The following is a 1,069-nucleotide window of genomic DNA, read 5'->3' on the forward strand; positions in this document are numbered from 1 at the left end:
GCACAAGCTAAATTTCTTGCTGGTTGTGACAGCTCAGCTACTTTGGCTCTGCGGGCCGGTTCCGACTTCCAGGAACCCACCCCCTCCCCCAGTTCCCGGCAGAGCTGGCCAGAGCAGCCCCCAGCCCGGGTCCTCACACTGTATCGTCACCCGGACCCTTGGGGAAATGCGCCACCGCACGCACTCACCGGGTGCCGGAGTCTGCAAAGCCAGTTCTTCCAGATCAGGGCTCGGAACTGGCGCCCCGCAGGCCCCATGCCTGGCCTCCAGCTGGTGGTCAGGAAGCCGGCCCGGCCCAGGCTTATATCTGCAGGTCTGGGGGAAGGCCGGGCGCACATTAGTCAATCCTAACAAAAGTAAGTGATGCAAGACGGATTACTGGTGGCTACACACGGCGGGCATCGAATGTCCCTCCTGTTCTGCGTCTGTTGGGAAATTTTGCCTCTTCACAGGCGGCCCAGTGTTCCGGGAGGGTTGGGTTACTGGAGGCGGCCTCCGGGCCCTTTCCCGCGCAGGCACATTTCCAAGAGCACACACCGGGGAGGTCAGCTGGCAGGGTGACGCAGCCCCCCTTTGCCCTGATGCTAATTCGGTGGAATGAGCCCTCCCTTCCCCTGACACCAGCTATCACAGAATTGGCCAGGACATATTCGGAGGTCCCCCGGCAAAGAATCGGGGAAAGAGATGGAGAGTGGTACTGGTGTCCCCCGGGGGACAGCAGAGGGTGGTTCAGTTCAAGGGCGGCTGTGCTGCTGTGCACCCTCCTCTGCGGCACCTCACGTCGCCCTTTCCCCCCAAGGGGTCATTGCTTCAGGGAAGAGGTACAAGGCAGAGAAGGGGTCTGATCAGCCTCCCCCAACCCCAGGGCCTGTACGGAAACCCTGGATGGCGCCGTAAGGAGGAGGGAGCGTGGGGCAAGCAGAGGGCAAACCACAAGCCTGCGCCCCCTTCCGCAGCTGGGATGTGTGGTATTCCTCAGGCTCTCCCCAAAGGAAAGGAAAGAAAGCAAATGGTTAACAGTCATGCAGGACCTGAGTCTCCATCAGTTTCCAAGTGTCTTCGTGAATTA

General features: G+C 60.6%; 1 protein-coding gene across 1 annotated transcript in view; it reads right to left on the reverse strand.

The window, feature by feature from the left end:
• The window catches only part of ABCA13 (ATP binding cassette subfamily A member 13), a 329,169-nt gene extending 328,912 nt beyond the window's left edge, over nt 1–257 (reverse strand). The window contains exon 1 of the mRNA XM_077781120.1: nt 189–257. Coding sequence (XP_077637246.1) covers nt 189–257 — 69 coding nt within the window. The remainder of the gene's footprint in view (nt 1–188) is intronic.
• Between the last annotated feature and the right edge of the window lie 812 nt (nt 258–1,069).

The sequence above is a fragment of the Crocuta crocuta genome, unplaced genomic scaffold, assembly GCF_008692635.1.
Source record: "Crocuta crocuta isolate KB4526 unplaced genomic scaffold, BGI_CrCroc_1.0 scaffold108, whole genome shotgun sequence".
Taxonomy (NCBI): domain Eukaryota; kingdom Metazoa; phylum Chordata; class Mammalia; order Carnivora; family Hyaenidae; genus Crocuta; species Crocuta crocuta.